This window comes from Chinchilla lanigera, unplaced genomic scaffold (assembly GCF_000276665.1).
Source record: "Chinchilla lanigera isolate Chin_1 unplaced genomic scaffold, ChiLan1.0 scaffold00090, whole genome shotgun sequence".
Lineage (NCBI taxonomy): Eukaryota > Metazoa > Chordata > Mammalia > Rodentia > Chinchillidae > Chinchilla > Chinchilla lanigera.
Window position 1 is genome coordinate 6,689,696 of NW_004955491.1, and position 25,429 is coordinate 6,715,124.

Consider the following 25,429-nt stretch of genomic DNA (forward strand, 5'->3'; position numbering starts at 1 on the left):
CACTCGCGGTTTGCCTTGGGCGGCTTGGAGAACTTGCCAGTGACTTCGTTTTCTCATCTGCAGAACAGGAATAGCATCTACTTTCTGAGGATTTTTGTAAAGATTAAAAGAACATAGAAGATTCTAAACAAATTTTAAATTATGCTTCTTGCTTTAGCAGGGGCAAGCAGTCTGCTGCTTCTCATTGTTTGAAAGGGGAGGCGTGGAGTCTCTCAGGTCAGGCCTGATGTTTGTTGAGAGAAAGAAAGCTTCTACTAATAGGGACCGAAGGGGATCCCAAGAGGGTGACCCCCAGAACCACTTTGAAAATCATTAAGGGTACACAAGTGTAACTTCTGTGTTAGTGTGTGTGTATTTCTATTCTAGTAGAAACAAACGTTTTAAATTTTATACACTACTTTCTTTGAGGTTAGTGTTTGGTTTTCAATGACCACACTTTTTTGAATTTCAAGGGAGTGTGTGTTAGGACTTGAGATTACTAGTAAAGACATGCACGGGACCTCGCTGAGCACTGTGATCTAAACATGTGTTGATGGCTTTGTGCTTTTAGGTATACCAAGCTTGGCTACGCAGGCAACGCTGAGCCGCAGTTCATTATCCCTTCATGTAAGTAAAGCTCTCCTCTCCAGTTTTAAAGGCTTGTGTTTCAGCTTTCTCGTTCCTATCTAGTTCTGTTTCTCAAGGTGTGTTAATTGACCCACTGTCTTCTTTCAGAAGATTGTCCACATAGCTGGGAGGGGTTATTTGTTCGATGGCCAGTTCCTGGATGTATCAGGCGGTGGTTTAGTAGTTGTACCCCGAAAACCCCCAGTGTTCTAGTCCTTTGATCCCCTTCCGATGCAGTTCTGTGTCACTTCCTGGAGTTTCATCTTGGGGGTGGCTGGCAGGGTTTTTTCCATTCAATCATAAGTGCCTGAACTGCCTAGAAGAGGTATATTTGGCTCTTTAAGGCCCCATGTACAATTTTAAGTAAGTGTAGTTCTGATGGCTCGGCACCTTCGTGGACTGAGTATCTCCTGTGCTGCTCTGTTTGCGATATTGAAAGATTTTTTTTTAAAAAATGGGAAATGAGAGATGTGTTGACTGCTTTTGTTGTGTTGAAGAGTGTTCTGTTCGGGTTTAATTTTTAGTCTTTAGAAAGTGATAAGCTCAAAGAAGGACCTCACGTATTGGCACAGGTTCATCCCGGCCACACGATATTTTCCACAGGAGTCTGCCAGGGTCAGGGAAGGGGTTCGTGTGTGGAATCTTCCGCAGCCATCTGATCCCGGGTGATCATTTGGGGGTAGTGTGCCTGAGAGGAGTGCGATCTCCAAGAGTGAAGCTGGGGTCTTGTAAGCTGTCCGTGGCGAGGGGGTCGGTGGCACTGTGACAGCAGGCTCCTGTGGCCAGGACAGAAGTGCCGATCAGCACTCACTCAGGAGAACGTGAGTGCTGTAGTCACTAGCAGGGGCATCCCGGTTTCTCGAGAACATTTATGTCGCCTGGTTCCAGCTCCTTGCCTGCTGGATAACCGACCGTGATTTTGATTTTCCTGTTAAACACTTGGATGCCACAAATGGGTTTTCTGGATGATAGGCTTTGTCAGTGTGCTGTGCCCTTACTTTATGTTATGTTATGTTATTTTTTATCTTTTTGAGACAGGGTCTCGCTATGCAGTTCAGGCTGGCCTTGAGCTCACTTTGTAGCCCAGGCAGGTCTCAGACTCGCAACCATCCTCCTGCTTCAGCCTCCCGAGTGCTGGGATTACAGGTGTGCATCACCACGCCTGGCGTTGTGCCCTTGTTTTAAATTCATACATTTGGAGTATGTGTCTGCTTGTGCTGCCATAACAAAATGCCAGTGTGGGTAACTGCACCAGCAAGGGTTCATTTTATCCAGAAGGTTTCTGGAAACTCAAGAGTCCAGTCCAGGGTCGGTCGCGAGCGGTTTCTGGTGCGGTCTCTTCCTGGGCTTGCCCGGTGGGTCCCTGTCTGCCTCCTCTTGAGCGAGAGTGTGGGGCGGGTGGGAGCTCTGTGGCGCACCTTCTGAGGCCGCCTCTTCTGCGGGGTTCCGACGCTGTGCCCTTGGACCCCATTGGCCTCGACCACCTGCCGAGAAGTCCTTCTCCAAATGCAGTCACGTGGGGCTTAGGGAGTCAGCACGTGCCTCTTCCGGGGAACTGGGCCCCATCTACAGCAGTTGACATTCTGCAGGACGAATTGGTTTTTGTGAATTTTATTAACGTGAATATCCAGAACTTGATCACTCCATGCTGAGTTGACAAATTGGACTTCCTAACGTTCAGAGCAGAAGATGAGATTTTAATCTTGTTAAGTGCATCAACCAAGAAAGACTGACCTTGTGCCATTCTCTTTAATGTGCTGCCGTTTAAACTGTCAGCAGCATCCAGTTGGCAGCACCGTTGAACCTGTCACCATGAACAGAGAAGTGAAGACAGTTATTAACAGGGTTTCATTCCCTGTCAGAGGCAGCTGAGCTCGTAGACGGGGCTGTCAGAACCTTCGTGGTGGCAGAAGCAAGAAGACAATAAAAATGTCAGAGAGGTGGGAGTGCAAGAATAGTCACAGCGTTGCTGCGGTGGTTACGGGAGCTCGAGGGATGCCAGGAGGGGAAGGGTAGATGTTTTGGCAGAACAGAGGGCCTTGGTTACCTTGGAAGTTGGGCCTGCTGCTGGACTTGGTTCCTGGGAGTGGAACCATTTTTCTCTTTACAGACTTGTCACAAGATGAATTCTGGAACTTAGTATTCATGTGGTATCAAAAAAGGAAAGCTGGGTTGGAGGTGTAGCTCAGGGGCGGAGCATTTTTGCCTGGCATATGTGAGGCCTGGCTTTGGTCCCAGCAGGGGCTTGGGGGTACAGGGAGAGAAAAGCCTTTGCGCATGCGTGTGTGTGTGTGCTGGGCCTGGAGCTAGGCTGACTGTGGATGCCAGGGTGGGACAGCGAGGGTAAAGCAGGAGCCCCGTGATAGATCCCGCAGGTCACAGCTGCCGGCGGAGGGCAGGTGTGGTTGGCAGGGTGGAGAAGGGCTGTGTGATGGATCCAGAGCGTCTCCTGAGTTTTCCTTGCCTTGCTCACGGTGGGATGTCCAGGCTGTTTCTGAGGGCCTGCTTCTGGGGCCTGAGCTCTAGGCCAGACCGGCCCTCAGTCCACCCTGGCTCTGCTCTGTCTGGTTGGTTTGAGCTGTGCAGAATTTGCTCCATTGTTTGAAGAAAGATTTTTCCTACTTTTTTTTCTTGTTAACGTTGTTGGAGATTATTGGGAATCTATTTAAGGCAGAGGAGGAAGAGGACAGAGAAGGAGCAGGAAGGGGTCAGGAGCAGAAGCACGTGGGTGTTGGGCGTTGCGGAGGTCAGGTTGGAGGGCCCGGGGGGCAGTGGCGTGGAAGGCCTGCTGCCCAGGGAAGAGGGCTGGACTGCAGAAGGAGCTTGAGCCCTGACATATTCTTGGTTTTTATTAAATAGAATCTTAAAATTCCAATTTTGGCAAAGAAAAGCAAAAGAAAATACCATAAGGTTCTGGGTCAGGGGTATAGCTCAGTGGCACAGGTGCCTGCCTGGCAAGTGCAAGATCCTGAGTTCGATTCCTGATACAAAAAAAAAAAAAACCAAACCCCAAGATATCCTACGGTTGCATGGACCCACTCCTGGACTGAACACGTTAGCAGTGTTTTGTACTCAGTATATAAACATGGTCCTGTGCTGTGCTGCAGAGTTTTGGTCAGCGATGGCTTGTGTCGCTGGTCCTGTGTAGTTGCATCACCTAGGGATGGTGCAGCGACTTTCGTCTGTGTGCGCACCGTTTGGTGTCAGCACAACTGTGACAGCTAACGGTGCAGCTTCTCGGAAGTGACCCTTGTCATTGGGTGGCATGACTGCACCGTGCCGTGCAGGTCAGGTCCCAGCATTTCCTTCTTTACCCCCTCAACTCACTTCTCCTCTGGGAGATATTTTCTGCTAGGTTTCTGTTCCATTTTTTAATCTTTAAATTATATATACCAAGATATAGTACATTGTTTTATGCACTTAAAATTTTATTTTACGTTTCTAAAGTGACTGTACTATCTGCATTATCTTTTTACAAAACTTCGACATTGTGTTTAAGATTGATCAGTGCTGATGTCTACAGATCTAGATCAAAATTCAAAGATGAATATGAAGGGCATTCTCCAGTTTTTCTGTTGTACAAAACGTTGGTAATAGAGTCCCCCTTGGGAACATGTATCATTTCTCTTAAGAGGGAGTAATCAGGAATGAAAATGTTTCATCCTAAGACATGCAGCCCTTCACCCTTAGTAGGTACTCTCAAGTTGTTTCTGAATGCGTGTACTGATTGACGCCCATCAGCCGTGTGTGAGAGTTCTGCTTCCACCTAACCCTTTCAGCAGCAGGTATTATTAGACTTCATTTTTTTCCAGTCTAATGAAAGATCATTTTTAAAATTTTTATTTCTCTGATTAGTGGTAAGGTTGAGTGCCATTTTTGGCCTGTTCATATCTTTGCTTTTTTTTTTTTTTTTTTTTTTTTTTTTAGACAGGATTCGCTATGCAGTTCAGGCTGGCCTTGAGTTCACTTTTTAGCCCAGGCTGGTCTCAAACTCGCAGTGATCCTCCTGCCTCAGCCTCCTGAGTGCTGGGATTGTAGGCATGTGCCACCATGCCTGGCTTTTTTTTTTTGGTTTTTGAGAGAGGGTCTTTCTATGTAGCCCAGGCTGGCCTTGAGATCATTATATAGCCCAGGCTGGCCTTGAAATCACGGTGATCCACCTACCTCAGCCTCCTGAGTGCTGGGATTTCAGGTGTGTGCCACTGTGCCTGGCTTCTTTGCTCATTTTTCTGTGACATTTTAAGATCTTTTTTGTGGTGCTTTATGGACTCTGTAAGTGGTGAATACGAAGTTGTGGCAGGTACCTTCTCCTTCTCTGCGGCTGTTTAATACTCACTTTCCATCACTGGGACACAGTACCTGATACAGTTTGAGGAGAGGTTTGTTTTGGCTCATGGTTCAGGGAGTTCAGTCTGCGGTCACTTGGCTCCAAGACAGAAATGACGCGATAGAAGGGCTTGAGGGAGGGAGCTGCTCAGCCTGCAGCGGCCAGGAAGCAGGGCGCCAGAGCAAGAAGTACACATCGCCTTAAAGAGTGACCCGGCCCCCTTCCTCCACCCAGGCCCCTACGCCCAGCGGCACACTCAGCTGTGCACTCCTCTGTGAGTCCGTGCACACAGGGGTCTTGTCTTTTCTGAGTGTAGGAGGCTTGTGGGGATATTCTAGATCTACTCTGTCTCTGTCTCTACTGGAGTTGTTTTTTTTTTAACAGGGAAAAACCACGTAGCGCTTTATTATTGGTACACTCATGACGGGCAGGTCTTCACGGGGCCGGAGGAGGTCCCCACAGCAGGGACCAGCGATGAGCGGGTTCCGCAGTACCGCGATGACCGAGTTCGGCTGGAGTTCGAACCCAGGGCCTTATGCTTTGTAGCCAAGTGGTTTATCTACCAAGCGGTACCTCTAGTGACCTATGACTTTTTTTTGTTTGTTAAGGTCTGAGTTATAAATTGATTGCCTTATTTCCGTTAAGGTATTCCTGATGTTTGAGATTTTTTTTTTTTGAGCTGAAGCCTGGACATTTAGGTAGAATGTTTTGAGTGCTGGATCTTATTTTAAGGGGGATGACCTTTTGTTGTCAGGTTTTGGGGCCCTGGAGTCTCCTTCTGGAGGTGGTTTCTAAGTTCTTTCTGTCCTGAGTGATGAGTTGGTCAAGACAAGTGCGCAAAGTAGTGAGGAAAAAATATGCTGTGATGAGAGGGTTTGGGCCGAGTAAAAGCAGGAAAGGAAGTGCACTGTGCAGCGAGGGGGTGGGCCGCTGCGAGAGAGCACAGCGCCGGGGGCTCGGCGGGGCCTGTGCTTCCGAGTCTCCCCCTCCTCCGGCTCACGGCAAGTCTAGGCCGGCTGTCAAAAACTTGCTCAAGTTCTCGAAAGAATGTTTTTGTTCGTTTGTTTTGTGACGGGTCTTGCTGTGTAGCTCAGGCCGGCCTTGACTCACTGTGTAGCCCAGGCTGTCTTCAAACTCACAGTGATCCTCTCCCGAGAAGAATTTTGAAGACAGCACCGTGATGGGTGCCGTGTGCGGGCCTTTGGGAACTGTTCTGTGCGTGTGTCCTGGGACTTTCTAATCACGCCCAGTCCCAGCCCGTCCGCCACGCCCTGGTCGCCCTCCTCAGTCTCCTTCCTGCCAGTCTTGGTTCTCCCCTGGGGTCTGGGCGCGGGGCTGGGACAGGCTCGGTGCTCATGCGGGGTGAGGTAGAGGTCAGGGTTCCGTAGCATGCTAGCAGTAGAGTGACGCAGTTACTCCTTTACGGGGAATATTGGTGCCTGTCTCCTGGACACGTTTTCCCCGTTGTGTTCCTGTGGGCTGTGTGGGCTGCATCTTGGTTTGTGTAGCTATATAGAAAAGCTTCTGCATGCATCTTCTTACTTACGTTTTTCCTTCTTCTCCTCTAACTGTGGATGAAACCCAGAGCCTTCTGCAGACCCTGTGCCACTGAGCTGCCTCCCCGGGCCACGCTGTGTATCTTTACTGTCTTGCTTGGGTTCAGTTGACATATTTATATATTGTATATTGTATGTTTTATATAGTATGTATTAGTTAAAATTAGTATTCTTTTTTTTTTATTTCTGAGGGCATCCATACATAGATCTATTAGGATTTGAGATCATGGTATTTTTAACTTTTTTGTTTTTTTTTTTTTTTGGTTTTTCTCCGGTACCGGGAACTGAACTCACGACTTTGCGCTTGCCAGGCAGGCACTTTGCCGCTGAGCTAAATCCCCAGCCCCATTTTTAACTTTTTTGGAGAGGGATAAGATTTATTTTGTTATCATTTAAATTTTTATTTATTTATTTATTTAGCATATTTATTATTTTTTCTTTTTTTGGTACTGGGAGTTGAACTCAGGACCACTGTTCATTTAAATTTTTAGTGGAATAGTTTTCTTGCTGAGTTTATTATTATTTATTTAAGGTGGTGATTTTATTTTGACAAGGGACATTACCCTCAAGTTCTTGGCATAGTTGAATGACGTCATGTAGTAGAATCTTCTTTCTTTTGTCTCTTGGAAATCGTTTTGTTTTGTTTTTGAGACAGGGTCTCACAGTGTAGTGCAGGCTGGCCTTGAACTCACTGTGTGCCAGGCTGACCTCAACTAATGGCAATCCTCCTGCCTCAGCCTCTCAAGTGCTGGGATTACAGGCACGTGCAATCACGCCTGGCTGCTGGCAGTGTTTTTTGGGTTGTCAGTTTAATTCTGAACTCACATATAGTTAAATCTGATTTGCTGGAGGATGGGGTGTGTTGCTGGAGCTGGCAGACTGTATCTGGGGTCTACTGTAGGCAGTCTTCTTAGTGGTCCTCTGGGTACTTAACTCACGCGTCAGAGTCTGTGATAGACGGGGTCCCAGGAGGCTCCCAAGATGGAGATAAGGAGCCTAAGCCACCCCGCCTGCAGAGTGAGTTGCAAGCTCTCTAAGCCCATCCTCGTGAAAGCAGTTTCCAGACAGTCAGCAGGGGCATGGGATGTGGGCAGGGGAGAGGGAGAGACTGAGTCCGATGAGAGAGACCCGGAGCGATGGAGAAGGTGGCCTGCTTCCCAGAAGCGTCCTGGCCTTCTCACAGCTGAGAGCCTGTCTGTCTGTCTCCTTTTCTCTGCGATGGATGAGATGGGGATTGAGACGTCCTTTAGATTCTGTCAGTCTGTTCTTTACCTTAAGAGCAGGCTCCTGCTCTCTGTTGTCTCGCAGGGGCTCCAGTGTCCCGAGGAATTCGGAGAGTCATGGGCCTGGAAGGAGGGAGCCGAAATCAGTCAAGGGATGCGGAGTCACGGCGGGGGACTTGACTGGGTCCTGGAAGTTGCAGTCTTTTTTTTCTTCTTGTTTTTGTACCTTCTTTTTTTTAAACCTGGAATCCAACTCAGGATGTTGTGCTTGCCGTGCAGGTGCTTGTGCCACTGCGCTGTCCCCCGGCCCTTCTTGTCTTTGTGTGTTGAGGCAGGGTCTTGCTGTGTAGTAGACTGCTCAGAACACAAAAACAGGAGCAGCACAGAAGCAAGAGCGGAGGCCTTGGGGACTTGCAGGGCCGAGTGTGGGGGAGGGAGGAGTGCACAGAGCTATTTCTGCCCTGGAGCCTTTTCTTTTCACCCCGGTACTTCAGATGCCTTTCTGAGGGAGAAGCCGGTTCTGTTAGCTTCACTGTTGTTCATCTGTAAAATTGGAGATTCCAGGTAACTTAGTTTCACAAATACTTGTGTGTGTTATTTTGGAATAAATTCACAGTAGACTTGGTTGTTTTCTCTTCAAGGAGATTCTATAGCCTGGTTCACCTCGAGAGCTTTTCCTTTGGAAAGGGTGCTCGCAGAGGGCAGATGGATTTGCGAGGTTTAAGGTGGTGTTTACAGTTTGATTTCACAAACAGAAGAGTTTTCAGTTGATTGTGTTTCTTGTACCATCGTTGGCAGGCTCAGCCTCCAGGGAGCTGGGGTTGTGGGTGTCACCGCCATGCCCCGCTATAGTTGTTTGATTGTTGGAGTTTTCTTTTTGCAACAGGTGTTAGCAGAGTTTCAGGTTTTCCTTTCAGTGGGAAGTCACAGCTGTTTGGTATTTTCTCCCATAACAAAGTTAAAAAAATATATTTTAAAGTTATTTGGTGTAAAATTTTATTAAAATGACTTAAGAACATACAGACATTTATGAGTTTCCTGTCCTTTCTTGTATTTTGTCCCCTTCTGCACTGTTTAAACATTCTAAACTACTGGAGTAGATGGGCATGGTGGTGCACGCATGTAATCCCAGCACTTGGGAGGCTGAGGCAGGAGGATCGTTGCGAGTTCGAGACCAGCCCGGGCTACAGTGTGAGCTCAAGGCCAGCATGAACTGCATAGTGAGACCCTGTCTCAAAAAGACAAAACAAAACAAAACAAAAAAACCTACTGGAGTATAATCCAGACATGTTTCACTTACTGTCTTGAGACATTTTTCCAGATGAAACTGAGAAATTTAGTAATATAGTTCCATCAACATTAATAGCAGACCAGTTGCTGGGTGTGGTGTGTGCTTGTAATCCCTAAACACTGGAAGGCTGAGACAGGAGGACTGCAAGTTTAAACCTAACCTTGGCAGTTTAGTGACTTAGCAAGACACTGCCACAAAATACGACAATAAAAGGGTGGATGTGGCTCAGTGCGAAGTCTCTGGGTTCATTCTCTAGCACTGCAAACAAACAAAACAAAGAACAGAACCAAAAAACCGATCAGTTTCTTTGTACCGTGTGAACATAATACTGGAAATGGTAACTTGTTTCTGAGTCGTTTCATGTACTTCTCGACAGTGCCTTTTTCTGTGAGCACCTGTAATCCCAGACGAAGCTCTGCATTAAAAACTTACTTGTGCATCTGTAGTGGTTGTATTACCCTGCTTGCTCATTCAGATACATGTGGGTAGTGACAGAAATCTTTGTGGCTTTTAAAAATCGTTTCCTTTTGTATTTTTAAGGCATTGCCATCAGAGAGTCCGCGAAAGTAGTGGACCAAGCCCAGAGGAGAGTGTTGAGGGGAGTTGACGACCTCGATTTTTTCATAGGAGATGAAGCCATCGACAAACCTACCTATGCTACAAAGGTAAACTCTGCCGGCAGTGTGCTTGTTTACATGCGGAGGCAAGAACAGAGCAGCAGGCTGGGCATGGTGGTGCATGCCTGTAATCCCAGGAGGCTCAGGAGGCTGAGGAGGCTGAGGCAGGAGGGTTGTTGGGAGTTTGAGGCCAGCCTGGGCTACATAGTGAGACCTTCTCTCAAAAAGACCGAAAAAGGGGTTGCAGATTTAGCTTAGTGATAGAATGTTTGCCTAGCAAGCTGGAAGCCCTGGGTTTGGTCCTCAGCACCAAAAACCAAACCAAACCAAACCAAACCAAACCAAACCAAACCAAACCAAACCAAACCAAACCAAACCAAACCAAAAGAGAAGTGGCCAGTTGTCTAGAAATTCTGTCTAAATGACGAGCTGTGGAATGTGGTCTTATCTTCGTGGTTGAACAGGGGATTGCTTCTGAATGGGTGGGTATATGTGTGAGTGGAGAACCAAGTGGATTAACAAATTCCTGGGGTGCAGAGTTGGATCAGGGAATACGTCACCTGTGGATGCAGGATCTCTGGGAACCCGAAAGGCGACTCACGAACCTGTCAGAAATGGAAAACTGCAACTCGATTAAGAAGCAGCCCCTTCACTGTTAATCAGGTGTTTCTTCTTAAACAGAAGAGACCAGCAGCCTCGCCAGGTCGTTGCAGTGGTACCTGAGCTGCCTCTGTGCCCAGTGGAAAGGTGCTTCCCGGGCTTGGAGTGGCGGACTGGACTGCACTCTGGAGTGCAGCTTCACCGTCTCTAAAGCCCCTGCCTGGTGTGTTTTCGCAGTAACGCACAGTAACGTCCGACGGGGGCCTGCTTCCCCGAGGAGCACAGTCCCCTCTGTGCCTGTGTGGTTAAGCTGTTGCGGTCCTGTTGCACACCAAAGCTGGACATGCTTGTGTTTTTCTCCTCAGTGGCCGATACGACATGGAATCATTGAAGACTGGGATCTTATGGAAAGGTTCATGGAACAAGTGGTTTTTAAATATCTTCGAGCTGAACCTGAGGACCATTATTTTTTAATGGTGAGTGACTGGACCTAAGGAAAACATAGCTCTGTAAATTGCAGATTGCTTAGGTTGTAGGCTCAAGCTACTCTTTCCTAGGGAGTTTCTAATTCCTTCCAAACATGTTTGCATGAATCAGCTGCTTTTTATAAACAACAGAAACCTCAACAGAAATGTCTTGAGCCAATAAGATTGATTAGGGCACAGAACAGGAAGGCCAGGTTAGGCATTCTGGGCTCCTGGTGTCAGCATCTGGGAGGTGGGACCCCCTTGACTTTGACGGCTTGTATCGGTTCCTCCTGGGCTCCAGAATGGTTGCCTGAGTTCCTGTCACTGCTTCTGCGCAGATGTAGAAGAGGTTTCCTTTGGGTATCAGCTTGTAATAAGCTTCTTCCCTAGAAGCCTTCCTAGCAGCTTTGCCCCATCCACTCATCCTACCCTAGGCCCTTGAGGGAGGAGCAGCTTGCTTTGACTGATGTGGGCTAAGCAGGGTCTCTCCCTGGACTGGGGAGCAGGGTGACATGACTTGCACCCTGGGCAGAGGGTAAGTACCTGAGCAGGCCTCCACCTGCAAGCAGCAGAGAAGGAGGCGGAGTTTGGGATAGGAAACCGACTCTGTAGTTCCGTATCCATGAGAAATAGATGGATGCTATGATTATTACCACTTTTCATACCAGAAGAAACTGAGTTAAGGTGCTCTTCTTTTTCCCTAGGGTTTGATGTATTATTGCAAAATGAAGTTCAGCAGAGTTATGAGTTCTACTTATGATACTTAATTGGTCTTATTCATTACAGAAAACATAGAGAATGAGAAGAAATATCTTGGTTCTCAGATCTGTTCTAATTGTTCTATTCAGAATTACATGTTTCCTTCCATGAAATGTTCTTTTTAAGTAAAAATTGTGTATGTAAATGCTTACTTTGTTTTGTTTTGTTTTTTTGGGTTTTTCTCCGGTACCGGGAACCGAACTCACGGCCTTGCACTTGCCAGGCAGGTGCTTTTGCCGCTGAGCTAAGTCCCCAGCCCCGTAAATGCTTACTTTGTGAAGCAGTTTCATATGACATAAGCTGTATATTAACCTCCATGACTTAACTTTGGATTTTTTTCTATGCAAGTACATTGTTCAGTGGTCCCACATCCAATGATACAATTCTTTCTAATGTTAGAATATATACTGTTCTTCAGAATTACCTGGTTTAAAAATACGTTAACAGTAAGGCTAATCGTTAGTGGAATCTGTACCCTTAACATTACTGCAGTGAGTCCTTGATCCCTCTTGGGTGCTGGGGTGTGAGCGCACAGCCTCACTCACGGTAGGGGGCGCTCACCATCCCCAGCTGTGCCTCCACAGCCGGGATTGTCCTGTATGGCTACTGTGTTTCACAGACCACTCCGTGTACTTTCTCTCCTGTATGTGTGTGGAGGTTTAGATAAAATAAATCTACAGATCAGTAGTGTATAGTTAGCTTTGTCATTATGGCCAAATCGAATCACAGATTCCCACCTGTGAGGTCTGGCCCTCTCCCTGCTCTAGCGTCTCCCCAGCTACTGTTGGGTAGGGTTTTGGGTGCAGACCACGCCCACCAGCTTCTTCCTGTCTGCCTGAAGCTTACTGTGCCACGAGTTCTTCTCCCTCTACTTGTTCTAATCTTAGGCCTGTAGAGCAAATGCAGGCGATCAGGCCACAGCCACAGGACCTTTTACTAGAAGGCAAAATTTCTCATTTAGGTGGTGTATATAAGCTAGTAAAATGTGATTACTTGCCAGGCAGGAGTTGGAGGTGTTTGGTGTGAACATAGAAAAGTCCATTTGCTGCAAATAGGCCACTTCACAAAACAACTAAATTTATTATTAAAATATAAGAAAATACTGTATCATGTATACTGTGCTTTGAATTCTGTGAGTTTGTTCGCGTGATGTGGTTGAGGAAGTGATGTGGATATGTGGATGGTAATTTCCTTCCAGTTTCTGTCCTGAGAAATACACTCTAGGGAGGCTGAAACAGTTTAGTTTCCTAAATGCTCAGGTTTAAGGGAAACTGCTGCACTGGTAAAGAAGCCTGCAAAGAACACTCAGCTGCAGGTTTTCATGTAGACGCCAGTAGCTTTTACATGTTGATTATTGATTAAACATTGCTTACCACAGGAAAATGTACCACCTTTGAAATTTTAGAGGTGAATGTATAAATCCACCATTATCTTGAAACCTCTAGGTAAAGTTCAGGTAATAGCTCTGTGAAAGAACTGCTTTTCATGAATCTGGTGCATTTAGAAGCTGGGAATCATTTCTTAGCACACCGTACCTGGGAATCACCATTGTGGTATGTCCTGACTTCCTGTACAGTCTCTGTGCTCCTGAGCGTGACTAGACCTGCCTGGGCCACTTCAGAGCTGCTAGCCCTGGACTTGCCACGTGTGTGCATGCATGCATGCCAGCCTAGGAGCCCTCTGCCTTCTGCATGTTTTCATCTCATTGAGATTGCGTTGAATATGTACAACAATTTTGGGAGTATGGCCATTTTCACAGTGTTGGTTCTTCCTATCCATGAGCAAGGAATATCTTTCCATTTTCTGAAATCCTCTTCAATCTCTTTTTTTCAGAGTACTGTAATTTTCACTGTATAGATCATTTATTGATTCCTAAGTATTTCATTTTTTTATATGCTATTATGAAAGGTGGAGTTTCACTAATTTCTCAGTGTGTTTTTTGTTTGTGTACAGGAATGCTACTGATTTTGAGTGTTGACATTGTATCCAGCTATGCTGCTGAATTTGGTTATTAAATCTACAAGCTTTTTGGTGGAGTTTTTGGGATCTTCTATGTAGAGTATCATGTCATGTGCAAATAAGGATAATTTCCCTTCCTTTCCTATCCTTATTCCTTTTATTTCTCTTTCTTGTCTAATTGCTTTGGCTAATGTTTCCAGAACTATATTGAATAGGAGTGGTGACATTGGGCATCCTTGTCTTTTTCCTGTTTTTAAAGTGAAAGCTTTCAGTTTTTGTCCATTTTGTATGATTTTGACACTTGGTTTGTCATACATGACTTTTATCAGATTGAGGTAGAGACCATCTGTCCTTATTTTCTGTAGCTTTTTTTTTTAATCATGAATGAGTGTTGGACTTTATCAAAAGCTTTTTCTGCATCTGTTGAGATGATCATGTGATTTTTGTCTTTGGCTCTGTTGATATGGTGTATTACGTTAATTGATTTGTGTATGTTGAACCATCCCTGCATTCCTGGGCTGAATCCCACTTGGTCCTGATGTATAATCTTCTTGATGATTTGCTGTGTTCTGTTTGCTGGTATTTTATTGAGAAGTTTTGTATTTATATTCATTAGGGAAATTGGCCCGTAGTTGTCTTTTTTGGTAGGGGCTTTCTCAGGTTTTGGCATGAGGGTAATACTTGCCTCTAGGAATGAGTTAGGGAGAATTCTTTCCCTTTCTTGTAGAATTCAGCTGTGAATCCATCAGGACCTGGGCTTTTCTTTGTTGGTAAGTTTTTTTATTACATTTTCTGTTTCATTAGCTGATACTGAGTTATTCAGGGTTTTTATATCATTTTCATTCAGCTTTGGTAATTCATATGTATCCAGGAATCTCTCCATTTCCTCTGTGTTTTACATCCTATGAGAGTAAAGATTTTCAAAGTAGGTATTGATCGTCTTCTGAATTTCCACAGGATCTGTAGTGATTTCATCCTTTCCATTCCTTTTTGCATGAATTTGGGTTTTTTCTTTCTTTTTTTTGTTAAGGTTGGCTAGAGGTTTACCAGTTTTATTTATCTTTCAAAGAACCAACTCTTCCATTCGTTAGTTCTTTGTATTTTCTTAGTCTCCATTGCATCAATTTCTACTCCGATCTTCTTCCCCTTTTTGGGTTTTGGGCTTGACTTGCTCTTCTTTTTCTGGAAACTTGAGGTGTAGCATAAGATTGTTTATTTGTGCTTGTTCTGTTTTCCTGATTGGGAATTCATTGCTATAAATTTCCCTCTGAAGACTGCTTTCATTGTATCCCATAGGTTCCTGCAAGTTGTATCTGCATTTTTGTTTGGTTGTAAACATTGTTTAATTTCATTTGTGACCCTTGGTTATTCAGGAGGGTGTTATTTACTTTCCATGTGTTTTTGGAGTTTTTGGGATTTCTTTTATTATTAATTTCTAGTTTCATTGCACTATGGTCCAGTAGTATGCATAGGATAATTTAAATTCCTTTACATTTACTTGAGCATGTTCTGTGGGCTAGTATGTGGTCTACTATAGAGAACATCCCATGTGCAGCTGAGAAAATTGTGTATTCTGATATTGTTGCGTGGAATATTATAAACGTCTACTAAGTACGTTTGCTTCAATGTTTGGTTCAGTTCTGTTATTTCTTTGCTGATTTTATTTCTATTCATTCTCTCTCTTTGTGACAGGAGTACTAAGGTCCCCATTATAATTATGTTATTGCTTATTTGATTTTTCATGTCTATTAAAATTTGTCTTACATAGTTCGGTGCTCCCACTTTTGGTGCATATACATTTATGATTGTTCTCTCTTCCTCTTGAAGTTCTTCCCCTAACAGCTATGTGGTGACCTTCTTTATTTCTTTTGCTTGTTCTTGGTTTAAAGTTCACATTGTCTGCAAAAAGAATAGCTACTCCCACTTTTTTCGGGGTTCCTGTCCCATGGAGTATTGTTTTCAGTCTATGAATTTCCTTTTGAGTTAAATGTGTTTCTTGTAAACAGCATATTTTTAAAATTTTTTTTTTATTTTAAAGAGAATAAAAAATAACAAAATAACAACATAGACAAAAGCAGTATATTGTTGGATTTTGTTTCTTGATCCACTCTGCCAGTCTGCTTCTTTTGATTGGTGAGTTGAGACTGTTTACATTGATTGTTATAACTGATATGTATTGGCTCAGCTTTGTCATGTAACTTTTCTGCTGTTGGTTCCCTACCTTTTCCCTCTGTTTAATTACTTGCTGTGCTTGGTGGTTTCTTGCTATTCTTGTTCTTGAAACTGTGGTCATTTTTATCTCTTTCTAGAATATCTTTTAGTACTCTTTGTAGAGTTGGTTTGGTGCTCATGAATTTTTTCAGTTCTTTAGCGTGGACATACTTTACTTATCCATTAATTTTTTTTTTTTGGTCTTTTTGAGACAGGGTCTCGCTATGCAGTTCAGGCTGGTCTTGAGCTCACCATGTAGTGCAGGCTGGTCTCGAACTCACAACGATTCTCTTACCCCAACCTCCCGAGTGCTGGGATTACAGGCATGCACCACCATGCCCAGCTTCTCCATTAATTTTGAAGGATACTTTTGCAGGTTACATCAATCTGGGTTGCAAGTTTTTTATTTTCAGGACCTGAAATACTTTACTCCAAGCTCTTCTTGACTTGACAGTTTGTGTTGAGAAATCTACCATGATTCTAATGGGTTTTCCTTTATAAGTGATGTGTTTCTTTTCTGTAACAGCTTTTAATGTTTTGCTCTTTTGCTGAGTTTCTGGGATCTTGATTATTATATGTCTAGGTGTAGATTTACTTTTGTTATGGCTAATGGGAGTTCTGTATGCCTCATTTACTCTATGTCAGATTCTTATTCCATGCTTGGGAGATTTTCTGCTATTATTTTTGTAGTTAGTCTTTTTATGTCATTTGTGTTGACTGCTATTGTTTCTTTGGCACCTATTAATCTTACATTGTTTTTCTTTGCGTCAGCTTGCAGCTGTTGGATTATTTCCTTGTTTCTTGGTATATTTAAGAGATCATTCCTTTCGTGTTCATTAGCTCTAATGCTGTCTTCAAAGTCTGAAAGTCTATCTTCACCTTCGTTCAAGCGGTTTTGCCAGCTTTCAATGGAAGTTTAATTTCCTGGGAATCTGTTTGAATCAATTTCATGCAGTCTAATTCTTTCCTATGTTGTTCATTCAAGCTTTCCCCCATTTTTCTACGCTCCTCTATGTTTATATCTTCTGTAGATGTGTTGAGCAATTCTTTCATTATTGTCATTTTTTTACCTGAGAGATTATTTCTGATCTGATGTCATCTGTGGCCTGATGGAGTTGTTTCTTTACTTCAGTTGCTATCATTTTAGACATTCTGGGTGTATGACTTCCAAGCTGTTCTGTGTGCATGTCTCCTGGACTTGTTTTGGGTCAGGTGGAGGTCCAAGATTGCATTTTGCTCCTTTGTTTTGTCAGTTTTGAAGATCCGGAGGTTCTTTGGAGCTTGGCCTCACTCCTGTGATGGTGTGGGAGTGGTGGGGCAAGGACCTGAAGTTCCCCGGGCTGTGTGGCTCCCGACATGGTGTAGGTGGGTGGGGTGTGGTTGCAGGTGCTGCTGAGCTTTCTGGGTCTTAGCTTGGCTCACAAGCTGGTGGGGGTGGGTTGAGGGTGGCTCATCAAGGTCCCCAAAGTTGTCTGGGGCTCAGCTTGACACTCTTGAGCGTGTGGAGGGGGCAGGACGTGGTCACTGAGGCTCTCGAGCCTCTCCGGGACTCAGCTTGGCTCACGCACCAGTGGGGTGGGTCGGGGTGGTTCACTGAGGCTCTCAAAAGTGTCTGGGCCCCAGCTTGACTCCTTTGAGGGTGTGGGGGGCGGGGCATGGTCACCGAGTCCCCCGAAGGTGCCTGGAGCTCAGCTTGGCTCCCATGCCAGTGGGGGAGAGGTGGTCACCATGGCTCCTGAAGCTGCCTGGGACTCAGCTTGACTCCTTTGATGGTGTGTGGGGGGGCCATGGTCACCGAGGCTTTCAGACCTCTCTGGGGCTCAGCTTGGCTCATGTGCCAGTGGGGGGCAGGGTGGAGGTGGTTCTCCGAGGCTCTCGAAACTGTCTGGGCCTCAGTTTGACTCCCAAAGGGTAGGGGGGTGGTGGGGAGTTGTTACTGAGTCCCCTGAAGCTGTCTGGGGCTCAGCCTGGCTCCCAAGCCAGTGAGGGAGTGGTGGGCTGCTCTCTTAATTGAGAAATATGGATTTAAAAGAATTTTTTCATGGATTGGATTTTATGATACTCACTAACTGCTCATTTTTTAGTTCATTCCAGGTGGTAATTTTACTATTATTATACCTATAAGTGCTTATATGGCTTACATTCATTTGTGGGACATTGTTTTTTTTTGAAACAGAGTCTGGCTATGTAGTGAAGGCTGGCCTTGAACTCACTGTGTAGCCCAGGGCTGTCCTTGAACATGTGGCTGTCCTCCTGCCTCAGCCTCCTGAGGGCTGGAATTGCAGGCGTGCAGTGCCATGCCCAGCAGGACATTCTGATTATGTTGCTTCCATGTTAACAAAACAAGAAAAAGTTGATATTCTTGGTTTGATCTTCTTATAAATGGATTGGGAAAACTTTCCTTAAATTTGTCTACTAATGGTACTGTGTCTGTGATGATAGATGTAGAAGAAATAGAAAACGGAGGAAGACATGGGTTTATGATGACACATGGAGATATGCTGAATTTAAGCCAGCGACCAAATTATATGGTAATTACCATAAATGGAAGCACATAGATTTTAATTTGTCAAAAATAGTGAATTGTATTTGGCAGAAAGTAAAAGAGGTGCTCTTAAATAGTTTGGCCAAGTTGGACATCCCTGTGTTATAATAAAATATTTTTAAAAGGGAATTTTGTTACTTACATAATTTTATTCGTGGCCCAAGATGATTCTTCTGCTGTGTGTGGTGGAACAGGTTTATAATCCCAGCATTTGGGAGACTAATGCAGGAAGAGCACCGTGAATTTGTGGCCAGGCTGGAACAGAAAGTGAGCTCAAGGCGAGCCCGAACTACATGGTGAGACCCTGAAAGAAAAGCACAGCCGCCACCTCCAAAGCTTAGGAAGATGTCCTGGGAGCTTTTCAAAGCTCTAGGATCACGTTCATGTAGTTATTGTTCACATTGAGCATGTTTTCATTTCATCTTTTCATGCATGTTCTGGATGATTTTACATACAATACTCTTTCTCCTTTTTCTTAGAGTTTTTACAACCATCATTTTAACAGCTTTGTAATAATTATCCAGAAGATACTCCCTCTCTTTATGGCAGTTCATCTATTTTTAGACATTGACTTCTGCTTCCAGGTTCTTGGTTTTAAAAGAGTGTAACAGTCTCTGCATACAGTCTTTTCTGTGTTTGGAGCGTTTTTTATTTAAAAAGAGCAGCCAGTGTTGAATTGCTGATTTCAGATGTGCTAATTCTCTTCCACGAGTCTCTGTTGCACGCAGCATTTCACACTGCCGTCATTCGTGTGCAGTGAGCCCACTGCGTTTGTGCTTCTGCCAGTATTGATACAGCTTTCAGTATTCAGTGCATTGAAATTTCACCTTGTGTTTTTAATTTGAAGTTTTTGACCTTTAGCATTTTTCACATTATTATTATTATTATTATTATTATTATTATCATTATTACCATGACCGGGAATTGAACTCACAACCTTGTGCTTGCCAGGCAGGCGCTTGTGCCCCTGAGCTGTATCCCCAGTCTTTCACATTTATTATGTTCATTGTGCTTTCACCCTTTCTTGTGAATTGCCTGTTCATGTTCTGTGCTGTGCTCTTTTAATTTATTAATGTTTTACTGCCTTTGTTATTACTGTGATTTCTGTGAATTTTTTTTGTTTGTTCTTTGTTTTTTGAGACAGGGTCTCACTATGTAGTTCAAGATGGCCTTAAACTCACTGTAAAGCCTAGGCTGGCCTCAAACTTGTAGCAACCCTCCTACCTGAGCCTCCCAAGTGATAGGATTACAAGTGTGGGCCACCAATCCCAGCGAACATTTAGTTTTGAGACAAGGTCTTAGAGGATAGCTCGGACTGACCATGTAACCCAGGCTGGTGTTAAACTTGAGATTCTCTGCCCTCAGCTTCTTGAATACTCAGATTATAGGCAAATGCCACAATACCAGTTCTGAACATTTTTTACTAAAATTTTTTTAGGGGCTGGGGATGTAGCTCAGTGGTAGAATACTTGCCTGTTATGTATGAAACCCTGTGCTTGATACCTAGTACTGCATCAAAAAGTAAAAAGTTTATTGTTGTAAAATATGTAGCATAAACGTTACCACTTTTGAATATAGTGTGATGGCATCAAGTATAGTTATCACCACCGTGATCATACTAGCACCAGAAGCGTTACATCTTCCCACACTGAAACTCTGTGGTCAGACAGCTGCTTGTACTTCCCTCCACAGTTCAAGCACTTTTGTATTTTCTTGCTGTCTAATGAGTTTGGGGACCCTAGGGTCCTGTGTTTATCCTTTTAATAAGGATGAGTGACTGGCTAATTTCACTTACAGAATGTATTCAAGGTTCATCTGCATTGCAATATGTTAGATTTCCCTTCCTATTTTTAAAAATTGCTTTATTCTGGTCTCATTGCCTTTACATGCTATCCATCTATTCATTCATTTACTTATATATGTATGTATGTATGTGTTTTTATGAGGCAGGGACGTGCTGTGTAGTTTAACGAGACCTTGGTCCTGAACTCACTTTGTAGTCCAGGCTGGCCTTGAATTCACAGCGCTTCCCCTGCCTCAGCTTCCTGAGTGCTGGGATAACAGGCATGCACCACCACGCTCACCATAATTTTAATTTTAATTTTTTCATTTAAAAATGTTATTGGTACGTGTTAGATATACATAATGCTGACATTCATCATAGGGAAGTTGAACCTGATCATGACATATTTTGCTGCTGCTTTTTTTTCCATTTCCCACCCCTCCTTTCAACCACTCTTCCCCTCTTACATAAAAGCTTTGTTTCCATTTTCCCTTCTGTTCTTTTTTTTTCTTGGTCCTTTACTTTTCCCCTACTCCTTCCCTTGTTCTCCTTCTTCTTTGAAAATTTTCTTCCTGTTTCCCAGTATCTATTATACATTTTGGTCCTTATTTACACTCTCACTATCTCATATCAGAGGAACAGTGCGGTATTTGATTTGTTTCACTTGAGAGTGTGGTCTCCAGGTGCACCTATTTACCTAGAAATGTCTGAAGCTTATCCTTCTTTATGGCTGAAAAGTACTCCATTGTATAATAAAACCACTAGGTGGACATTTAGGTAGTTTCTAAGATTTAGCTATTACAGACTGTGCTTCTGTGAATATGGGTGTGCATGTATTGCTGTGGTATGATGCTTTTAATTCTTCTGGGAAGATACCCAGAAGGGGTGTAGCTAAGTTGAATGGAACCTCTACTTTTAGTTTTTTTGAGGAATCTCCATACTGACTTCCACAGTAGTTGCGCCAGTTTACTGCCAACAGTGGGAAAGTGTTCCTTTTTCCCCAAACCCCCACCAGCATTTGGTTGATTCCATACTGACTTCCTTTTTCCCCAAACCCCCACCAGCATTTTGGTTGATTCCATACTGACTTCCACAGTAGTTGCGCCAGTTTACTGCCAACAGTGGGAAAGTGTTCCTTTTTCCCCAAACCCCCACCAGTTATTGGTTGATTCCTTGATTATAGCCATTCTTTCAGGAGCGAGATGGAATCTCAGTGTTGTTTTAATTTGCATCTCTTGAATGACCAGTTATGTTGAACATTTTTTCATATATTTATTTGCTGTTCGTACTTCACCTGAGAAGTGTCTGTTCATTTCAGATGCCCACTTTTGGATGGAGTCTTTAAATTTGACAGGGGGAGTCTGAGTTTTTTTAGTTCTTTGTACGTTCTAGGTATTGGTCCTTTGAAGAACAGCTGACAAAATTTTTTCTCACTCTGTGGGTTGTCTTTTTACTCTGTTGGTGGTTACTTTTGTTGAACAGAAGTTTTTTCATAAGATGAGATCCCAGTTATTGTTTCTTTGTGATAGTTTCTATGTGATTGGGCTTTTGTTCATAAAGTCTACCTACACCAATGTCTTCAAGAGTTCTACCTGTTCTATCTGCCAGCAGATTTAATGTTTCTCTTTTAATATTTAGATCTGTGATTCATTTCGATTCTAGTTTAGTGCACTGTGAACGATATGGGTCCACTTTTAATCTTCAGCGTGTGCAACACCAGTTTTTCCAGCATCATTTATTGTAGAGGCTGTCTTTCTTCCAGAGATGGTATTTGGCTCCTTCGTTAGTGATCAGGTGGCTGGAGTTGTTTCTGCATCTTCTAATTGTTCCATTGATCCTTGGGTTTGTTTTTATTTGCCAGTACCATGTTGTTTAATCACAGTAGCTTTGGAGTATAATTTCAAGTCAGGGATTGTGATGCCCCCCGCCTTGCCTTTGCTGCTCAGAATTGCTTTTCATATTCTAGGTTTCTTCTGGTTCCAAGTAAATTTTATGATTGTTTTCTCTAATTCTGTGAGATATGCTGTTGGAATTTTGATTGGGATTGCATTAAATCTATAACAGTTTTTAAAGTTACGGCCATTTTCACTATATTGGTTCTTTCCATTTTCTGATATCTTCTTTGATCTTCTTCAGAGTACTGTAGTTCTCAATGTAAAAGGTTTTTTTTGGTCTTTTTGAGATGGTCTCGTTTTGCAGTTCAGGCTGGCCTTTGAACTCTGTAGCCCAGGCTGGTCTTGAACTCACAATGATCCTCCTGCCTCAGCCTCTGGAGTGTTGGAATTACAGGTGTGCACCACCACACCTGGCAAATGTAAAAGTCTCTTACTTCTTTCATTAGGTGATTCCTAGGTGTTTCATTTTTTTGGATGCTATTATGAAAGATGTTGTTTCCCTTATTTTCAGTTTTTTTGTTAGTTATTTATACAGGAATGATACTGATTTTTGAGTGTTGACTTTGTATCTAGCTATGGTATTGAATTTGATTATTAAATCTAAAAGTCTTGTTGATGTTTTGGGGGTGTTCTATGTAGAATATGTCATCTGCAAATAATTCAGTGAATCTGTCAGGGCCTAAGCTTTTCTTTGTTGATGTGTTTTTAATTACATCTTCAGTTTCATTGAGTGATACTGGTTTATTTAGAGTTTTTATATATTCTTAATTCAACTTTGGCAATTCATATGTATCTAGGAGTCTGTCCATTTCTTCTGTGTAGAAAGAACCATATTATTGGAATATAGGCTCTTGAAGTAGAATATAGGTTCTAGTAGTAGATATTCTATGAGCTAGTATGTAGTGTATGTAGCTAGTATGTAGTGGCTTCTTTTGCCATTGATTGATTTAAATTTCATTGCACTATGGTCTGATAATATGGATGGAATAATTAGTGTTTCCTTGCATTTATTTGAGCATATTCTATGATCTGTATAGTCTGTTTTGGAAAACTTCCCCTGTGCTGCTGAGAAGAATGTAAATTCTGTTGTTGTGGGATAGGACACTACAGACATCTGCAAAAGTCTGTTTGTTCAAAAGTTTGACCCAGTTTTGATATTTCTTTGTTGATTTTTTTTTTTTTTTTTTCTGGTTGATATATTTGTGACAGTCGGGTATTTAGTCCCTCATTACAATTGTGTTAGTGCTTATTGGATATTTTTCTGTCAGTTAATATTTGTTTTATATAGCTGGGTACACTGGTATTTGTTGCATATATACTTATGATTGTTATCTCTTCCTCTTGGGTTGTTTCCTTTACAAGGATGTAGTCACCTTCTTTGTCTCTCTTAATCAGTCTTGGCTTGAAATCCATTTTGTCTGTAAATTTGCTGCCCCTGCCTTTTTCCGGGTTTCTGTCTCATGGACTATTGTTTTCCATCCTTTGACTTTCAGACTGTGAATTTCTTTTTGTATGCAGCATATTGTTGTATCTTGCTTCTTGCTCCATTCTGCCAGTCTGTGTCTTTTGATTGGTAAATTGAGACCATTAATGATGGCTGAAGCTGTGTGTGGTAGCACACACCAGTAATCCCAGCACTCAGGAGGCTGAGGCAGGAGGATCTTTACAAGTTCGGGACCAGCCTGGGCTACAAAGTGAGCTCAAGGCCTGCCTGAACTACATAGTGAGACCTGGTCTTAAAAAAAAAAAAAAAATCATGGCTGTAACTGATATGTATTGACTTACCCTTGTCATGTTATTTTCCTGTTGTTGGTTCTCCCTTTTTCCCCTTCTAATTGTTTGCCTTGCCTGGTAGATTCATTGAGGTAGATTCATTGAGGTGTTCCGATTTATGGAATTGTAGTCTTTTTTAATTTCTTTCTATAATGTTCTTCAGAACATTTTAGAGTGCTGTTTTGACGTTCATGAATTTCTTCAGATGTTCTATGTTGTGGAAGTATTTCTTCATCAATTTTGAGAGATAGTTCTGTGGGATACATCAATTTGTGTTGGAGATTTTTTCTTTTTTAGGGCTTGCAGTACTTCACTCCAAGCTCTTCTTGACTATAGGGTTGTTTTTTGTCTTTTTTTTGAGACAGAGTTTTACTGTGCAGTTCAGGCTGGCCTTGAGCTTACTTTGTAGCCCAGGCTGGTCTCAACTCACAAAGATCCTCCTGCCTCAGCCTTCTGAGTGCTGGGATTGCAGGCGTGTGCCCTGTGCCCAGTGACTATAGGGTTTGTGTTGAGAAGTCTGCTGTGATTCAGATGGGTTTTCCTTTATAGGTGATTTGTTTCTTTTCTCTTAACAGCTTTTAATATTCTGTTCTTACGTTGAATTTCTGAAATCTTGACTGTCACATGCCTTGGTGTAGATTTTTTTTTATGATGGCTAATTGGAGTTCTATATGCCTCACTTTCCTATATGTCAAATTGTTTTTCCTTGCCAGAGAAGTTTTCTGCCCTGATATCTGTGAACAGGTTTTTATGCCATTTGGTCTATCTCCTGCTTTTCATTGACTCAGATCAATGTTATGTTATTGTTCTTTGCCTCATCTAGTAGCTGCTGGATTGATTTTTCCAGGTCCCTTGTTACTATTAGGAAATCTTTTCATCATCACTAACTGCAGTTCTGTCTTCTGTATCTGAAATTCTGATTGTATTACTTTAGCCAAGGTGACATGGTTGCTCTAATTAGCTGTTTTTCCTGGTATGCCGTTGGCTTGCTCAGGGGGCCCAAGGGAGACTTTCTAGGGTGAGACCCAAGATTGAAGAGTGCATGTGTGCAAGACATCAGCAGCCACAGCAGGCAGCGTGGAGCAGAGCCCGGGCTGTGCCCTCACTTGGGCACCTTCTGCTGTATATGTCTTCAGTGGGATCTTTAATGTCCTGGATGTCTGTTTGAATCTGTTGGGGGGCTTCCATTTCTTTCCTGTGTTGGGTGTTCATGTTTTGCATCATCTTCCAAAGCTCCACTGTTTTTTTTTCATCTGTGTCTGCTCTAGAATCCCTAACCATGTCTCATTATGGCCACTGTCTGTAGTTAACCTGAGAAGTTACTTCTGATTTTATTTTTTCCTAGAGCCCCATTCATCTGTTTTTTTCCTTCAGCTGTTGTCACTTCAGAGAGTCCAGGCAGGTGGGTTTCAGATTGTTCTACCTCATTACCACTTAGGTTTGTCTTTCGTGACCTAGATGTCTGGGATGGCATCTTACCTAAGTGTCTTCTCATTTTCTGTTTTTTTTTTAGTTTAATTCCAAGGTTGATTCTTGTAAATTGCTTATGGCAGGTGGCTTTATTGCTAGTATCAAGAACCCTTAGGAAATGACTACTTCTCAGAGATGTCTTCCAGCAGTAGCTGGATTTTGGGTTTTCATTCTGTTGCAAGATCCTACCACTTCAGCTTATTGGGGATGAGAAGTTGCTGCCTGTTTGGCCTAGCCCCTGGTTCTTTGGCAGTGGCCTGTAGTGTTGTTTATGACTCTGATAGTCTTGGCATATTTGGGGACTTCTGTAAAGCTCAGGGGCATCTAAGGACACCTGAGGGCGTGAC

At 43.3% G+C, this 25,429-nt stretch overlaps 1 protein-coding gene across 1 annotated transcript in view; it reads left to right on the forward strand.

Moving 5' to 3' along the window:
* Positions 1-550: 550 nt before the first annotated feature.
* Actr3b (ARP3 actin-related protein 3 homolog B (yeast)) overlaps positions 551-25,429 on the forward strand; it is a gene marked incomplete at its 5' end in the record, with an annotated part of 51,655 nt that continues 26,776 nt past the window's right edge. Inside the window, 3 exon segments of the mRNA XM_013504654.1 lie at positions 551-606; positions 9,544-9,668; positions 10,586-10,696. Of these exon segments, the coding sequence (XP_013360108.1) occupies positions 551-606; positions 9,544-9,668; positions 10,586-10,696 (292 nt within the window).